The sequence below is a fragment of the Octopus bimaculoides genome, chromosome 22, assembly GCF_001194135.2.
Source record: "Octopus bimaculoides isolate UCB-OBI-ISO-001 chromosome 22, ASM119413v2, whole genome shotgun sequence".
In the NCBI taxonomy this organism is placed as follows: domain Eukaryota; kingdom Metazoa; phylum Mollusca; class Cephalopoda; order Octopoda; family Octopodidae; genus Octopus; species Octopus bimaculoides.
This window is the reverse complement of record NC_069002.1, coordinates 3,938,229-3,945,138: the sequence shown is the minus strand read 5'-3', so window position 1 is coordinate 3,945,138 and position 6,910 is coordinate 3,938,229. Positions and strand designations below refer to the sequence as shown.

Below are 6,910 nucleotides of genomic sequence, written 5' to 3'. Positions count from 1 at the left end.
AAGCCTTTTGATATAAAAAAAAAACACACAAAAGGACGAAAGGACCAAATAGAAGTTATTTCCTTAATGTTTAAATTAGTCTCATTAATAACTGGGTTTCTTTGTAGACCTTTTAAATCCTCAACAATCGGCCTTCAGTAGCCATATTGGATAGGACCGACTAGTCAACGTTCTTACCCTTTCTATCTTTATCTCTCTGCCCCTCGCTAAACTTTTCTACCTTCGTCTGTCACTCCACTCACACCATCACTACATGTCACTTTCTCACTGCCGCTCAATTCACGTTTCTTCTCCCCTTCCCTCTTTCTCACTAGCTCCCCCTTCTCCCCTCTCTATTACTATTAGTAACTTTATATCGCTAAGAAGTTCTATTACAATGTCTGCATCACACGCACATATATATATGTATATATATATATATGTGCGTGTGTATGTGTCTATAGCTATCGATTTATCTATATCTATAGCAATCATTTATCTCCATGTCAATCTCAGATTCACAACGTATCCACACAATACATATATATCGTTCTGTTGCGTGTACATATATATATATATATATATACATACATACACACACGCAACAGAACGATCGAATAAGCACCAAGTTAGAAAAAATAAGTACTGGGGTCGATTCGTTCGAATAAAAAAAAAAATCCTCCGAGGCGGTGCCCCAGCATGGCCGCAGTCTGATTAAAACAAGGATATATGGTTCGAGCATGTCACATTCCCCTCTAAATCTGAAAGGCCACAATTTACATAGCTTACACAGACACATTTTTACATGTGTGTTTGTGTGGTATATAGCTATATACTTACTAGATTTTGTAGAGCGGCTTGTTCCAGGAATTGTTGCGCTGTTTCAAGCTCACTTGTTTCTGAAAAAAAATAAAGATATTCAATTAATTTTCACGCATCATGTGAAATTAATATATATACATATATATATATAATGAAGTCTTACATAATATATTACTACTACTATGAGTAATACACGTTGTCGGCATTATATATACATATATATATATATATATACACTATTTCGCCGACAAAAACTGATTATTATACAGCTAATAGTTTTTCTGTCTAAGTCTTTGAAGAGATGGAGGTGTGAAAAGAAAACGGATTGCAGAAAAAAAATCTATCAATTTGTAATTATATACGTAATAAATTTACAGATAAATAAACCAGATTATAAATGGATGTGTATAGTAATTTCCTCCATCTACACGAATATGTATAGATAGATGTATGTAAGTATGTATATGCTTGTATGTATGTATGTCAATAGCCATGTTTCCTGACTGAAGTAGCCGGTATCTTGTCGGTTGGTAAGAAGGTATGATGGTATCGTCGTTAAAAGACTAATTCAGAAGCGAAAAAAACGATGTATATATTAAAATATATACATTCTAATACATGTTTATATTTATATAAATATATATATGTGTGTGTTTATCGAATAAAATAAGGAATAACCTTTGAAATAATCCCAAGTATTAAATGAATATTATGTTATATATTTGAAATACACATATAATTTTGATACACAGAGATATCTGTGAATGTGTGTGTGTGTATATTTTTTTTTAAATATCAGTAAAAATGGTTTAATTCTTACCAGTGGAAACGGTCTTCTCGAGAACTGTAATCAGATTCATGGCGGTTATGATTTTTTCGAATGATGCGCCTCTCAATTACTTAGCCGGATTCTTTATATATATATAGATAATTTATATATATTCTTCTTGATGTAGTGTTGTTTTAAACCAGAGGAAGAACAGATTAATATGTGAAGAGACAGAGAGGGAGAAAAAGACAGACACAGACAGAATAATAATTTTTTTTTTAAATGTCCAACCAGTTTAGTACGTTTTTTTTTTCTTCTTCTCTTTCCTGCTTGATCTTATTTTCAAATAATCACAGTAATTGTTGTCACAGGAGGCTTATATAATAGGACCAAGACCAAAAAAAAAGTTGTGTTTTAACAAAAAAAATTGATATTTCGTGCCAAAAAAAAACCTCTCGGGTTAGACCCCCATGTGGGGATGCTTTGAACAATAAGTGGACTGAGTGGCTGACTTACTCAAACACACACACAGAGTGAGTAAGACAAGAGTTATCCTTCCTCAAAAACTCACATACATCACCGACCTTAACCCCTCCCTTCTTCTTCCTATCTTTCTCTACTTCTCTATTTCTTCTTTCTTTCTCTTAACCCTCCTTTTTTTCACTTTCTTCTCCCTGTCTAACTCTACTTCTCTTTCTCGTCTTCTTTCTTTTTTCTTCTTCTTCCAAAAGACGCCTCTTCTGATTGGCTATCTTTCACAGCTGTTTCTCAACTTCCTAACATTGCAGCCACTTGTTACGCGCCTAGCATATAGATATGATGAACACACGAGCGCTTGTTTTTTTCCTTCTTTTTTTCCACCCTCTCACGAAATCCTCCTCTCCCTTACTAATTCATTCATTTCTTCTTATCTTTTCTACGTCGTTCTTACGTCCACACATCCTCTTTGCCTCCATGTTACTCTCACTTCTTCCGTTCCTTTTACTCTTTTACTTTCTTTTTACTTTTTCTCCAACTACACTGTTTCTCTTACTCTATCACATTAATTCCTTGTCTCTCTCCCTCCCGCTCTCTTTATTTTGCACTTCTCTCTCTCAGTCTTTCTTTTCCTCTCATTCTTTCATTTTCTTTTTAGACTATAATTTTTTCCCCACCTCCACCAACACAAGCACTAATCAATTTTTCAAAAATTATCTCGTTATTCAATTATATTCATAAATTCCGGGTAACTTTTTAATTACTTTTCTAATAATGATAATAATAATAATCTTTATATCATTCGTTAAAAGTTTAAGTTAACGAGAACTAGGCAGGTTTCTTTTTCCTCCAACATCGAATGATTTCGGGGAGTTAATTCAAAGCCATTCATTTTTCTTTTCCCGCCACTTTACTTTTTTTCGAAAAAAAAAACTGTCTTCCTTCGAAATTCAATAATGATTAACTCAATTCAGTTCAAACTTTGACGCAAATGAGCGACATTCGATGAGGTCATTTGTATGTATGTATGTGTGAGTGAGTGTGTGTACATATATATATATACAGGCCATATAATGTATATAAAATTTTATATATATATATATATATACATACATAACACAAATACACACACATATATTATACATGTATAGCATTTTTTTTTCAGTGCTGGCTAATTCAAATTTTATGAAAAAGCTACAACCGGCGAAACTTCGTTGTCACCAAATTTATACACGTATACACATACATATACATTAAACAATTAATGATTTAAAACATATATGTTTAAAGTCATTAACAGCTCGATCTTTCATCAAATATATATTACTTTTAGTCGACGTAGCTACAAAGTGACTCGAAGGCTGAGAATTTCGTGTGTCACTTATCAAAGTATGGTATCATTATACGAAACTCTCTGCTCTTGAGACACTAATGATCCTATAACTTCTGCCAATTTAAAATTAGAAGTTGATGTACTTTATCTTGTTTGTATTACCAAACATATATGTGTGTGTATCACAGGTGGTAGTTTATTGAAGCAGTTTGAAAACGAAGGAACCGCCTGAAACTTTTTACAGTCATTTTCAAGAACTTTATAATAAAGATTTATTAAATTTAACATAGGCACTGGGTGGTTCTATATTCGATCAACGTTTGTTAGTTTTCTATATTTTAGCATATACACGTGTGTGTGTACAACACAGCAAGCCACAAACTTCAGTTAACGAGAACAGCCACACATCGGCTCTGGATATTTCTGATGAAAGACATTAGATTAATATCATCACGTTTTTTTTTTCTTTTCTGAGGAGTTTTTTTGTTGGGTGGCGTCCAGATCAAGACTTCTTATGTGTGTGCGCATGTGTTTTAATACAGTTGTGTGATATAAAGTAGATTTTGCTGTTATTTCTACCGAATCATGATCTGATGTTGGTTTCAAATTTTGGCACAAGGCCAGCAATTTGGGAGAAGGGTGTAAGTCGATTCCATCGATCCTAGTGCTCAACTAGTACTTATTTCATCGACCTAAGAAGGATGAAAGGCAAAGTCTACCTCGGCGGAATTTGAACTCAGAACATAAAAGATGAACAAAATGCCACTAAATATTTTGAACGAAGGTAAAGAATACGCACACCACCAGTTTTTCGGCGGTTGAGGTTACACCGAAGACGGGTGGTGGTGCGTATTCTTTGCCTCCACTGCATTTTGTCCCGTGTGTTACCGGTTCTGCCAGCTCGCCACCTAAAGGGGACAAACAAGGACAGACAAACAGATTAAGTCGATTACATCGACCCCAGTGCGTAACTGGTACTTAATTTATCGACCCCGAAATGATGAAAGGCAAAGTCGACCTCGGCGGAATTTGAACTCAGAACGTAACGGCAGACGAAATACCGCTAAACATTTCACCCGGCGTGCTAATGTTTCTGCCAGCTCGCCGCCTTTCGATGATTTGATATTGAAAAGAAAATGGAACGGAACATTATTGTGATATTCAGTGTGTGTGTGTGTGGTAAGTTGGTTAACGAAGTGCGGTGTACTCAATACATAAGTCTTATGATTAATTTACTGTAATTAAAAATTACAACTGGTCCGTGACATTAAGTTATGCATGTGTTTATATTACTACATACATCTGTATATATGACCTATATATATATATATATGAATGTATATACAAAAGCCGATATATTGTATTATGTATGTGGGTTCACAAATGTATATAAGTAGAAAGTAAAAGATTGAGGAAGAACACAAGAAAAACTTTTTATTTCATTTCCGTCTCCAACTTCCGTTCTCGCTTCCCCACGTTGAGAAAAATCATATATATATATATATGTGTGTGTGTGTGAAAGCGTGGGTTTTACAACTTCGTCTATAAAATGTCAACGTGAACATGTGCTTGATTAGATTAAGTACTGAGGCCCCTAAAGCAGTAATGATATGAATCTAAGTCACACATTATATATATATATATATTATTTTAATCAGTTGCCCTATGCAGCTTAAAGTTTCGGAGGCTTAAAGTTTCATCGGGCTAGGCCGCATCAAACTTTTAAATAATATATGTAACTCCTACTAATTGCGTTGAGTGCCTCTTTCTTTCGTTTGTCCACTCACCCTATAAATATATATAATATGTGAGTGGCAAGTGAAGGATGGAGTTGGTATTAACATTCATTTCAGCGTTCACAGTTGTTTCAATAACGTACAGGTGACAAATCATATAACACACGCGCGCGCACACAGACAACATACACATGCCTCTTAAGAGTCACTCAACTCGCTAGAAACAAGAGCCTTATCTCAAAAGTAATAATAATAATAATAATGAAATTATTGTGTATAGTGCTCAGATGCACGACAACTCATCAAAGCTGCATGTACAGTACATAGAATTATGTACAAAAGTTCGACATTCTTCCTTAGAAGTTGAAGGAACGATGACAGTTTGACGCGGGACTTGTAAATTATTAGCGCTGTGGTAAGAAGCTTGCTTCCCAACCACATGGTTTTGACCAAAACCTTGTGAGTGGATTTGGTAGACGGAAACTGAAAGAAGCCTGTCGTATATATATATAGTTAATTCGAGGAAATTAAATCCTCATTAGGGATTATATATAATCCAAGGAATTCCACTGGTTCAATCCGTATCATATAATTGTAAAATCATTTGTATATGTTTAGGATTATTGAAATTATTAATATAGAGAGGGAAAAAAAGAGAAGAAAATAGAGAATAGATGGATGTAATTACAGATTTATTTGTATGTTGTAGAAAGATGACGTTTTTTTTTTAAAAAAAAGAAACATTACAAATAAATCGGAAGTTGAAAGCTCAAAAAAGTTTTTTCCTTAACTTTTATGAGCTTTCACCTTCCAATTTACTTGTAATGTTTTTTAAAAAAAAAAACGTCATATTTCTACAACATGCAAATAAATCTGTAATTACATCTATTTATTCTCCATTTTCTCTCTCTCTCTCTCTCTCTCTCTCTATATATATATATATATATATATATATGTATATATGTTGTGAGGGTACGGGCTGTATGGCTGAATAGTTACGAAGTTTGTTTCACAGTGTCTAGTTTCGATAGCACTGCACGGCAACTCAAGCAAATGTCATTTTCTCTAATCATACCTTGTGGAGTAAAACTGGGTCGATAGGAAGTGTATAGAATACTGTAGCACTGATTGTATTTATAATTTAAACTGTAATAATACACGGTGTAATGACACATGGTAGAGCATTGACGTATCACCTCCAGCCTCATGTGTCTTACTGGTTGTGGTTGGAAATTAGCCGTTGGGCGTACACAAAAAGGGCTGCGAACGATGCTCAACCGCTTACGTGCTAATTCAGTTCATAGATTTCAAATATTCATCATTGAAACTGATGGCGATCAATCCATCTATCTATGTATATATCATCTTCATCATCACTTAACGTCCACTTTTCTATGCCTGCATGGGTAAGATGGAATTCGTTGAGGAAGATTTTCTATGGTCAGGTACACTTCCCTGTTATCTACCTTCACCTGTTTACAAGCAAGGTTAGATTTCAACCCATATTTAGAAATGTTTTCACTGAATGTTGGAAACAAATGACCTCACGCAACGTCAAGACAAGGTAACACAAATAAACACACACACACATATGTGATGGGCTTCTTTCGAACCACATGGTTCTTGGTTCAGTCCCACTGCGTGGCACCTTGGGCAAGTGTCTTCTACTATAGCCTCGGGATGACCAAAACCTTGTGAGTGGATCTGGTAGACGGAAACTGAAAGAAGTCCGTCGTATATACATATATATATATATATGTGTATATATATATATATATATATATATATATATAT

General features: G+C 34.4%; 1 protein-coding gene across 2 annotated transcripts in view; it reads right to left on the bottom strand.

Annotated features, from left to right (window-relative positions):
- The window catches only part of LOC106867805 (importin subunit beta-1), a 24,524-nt gene extending 22,180 nt beyond the window's left edge, over positions 1-2,344 (bottom strand). The window contains exons 1-2 of one of the 2 annotated variants that reach the window (XM_014912826.2): positions 1,622-2,344; positions 820-878 (exon numbers count right to left, since the gene is read on the bottom strand). In XM_014912826.2, coding sequence (XP_014768312.1) covers positions 820-878; positions 1,622-1,661 — 99 coding nt within the window. In that variant the 5' untranslated portion in view covers positions 1,662-2,344. The remainder of the gene's footprint in view (positions 1-819; positions 879-1,621) is intronic. The other variant, XM_014912834.2, reaches the window with a different exon arrangement.
- Between the last annotated feature and the right edge of the window lie 4,566 nt (positions 2,345-6,910).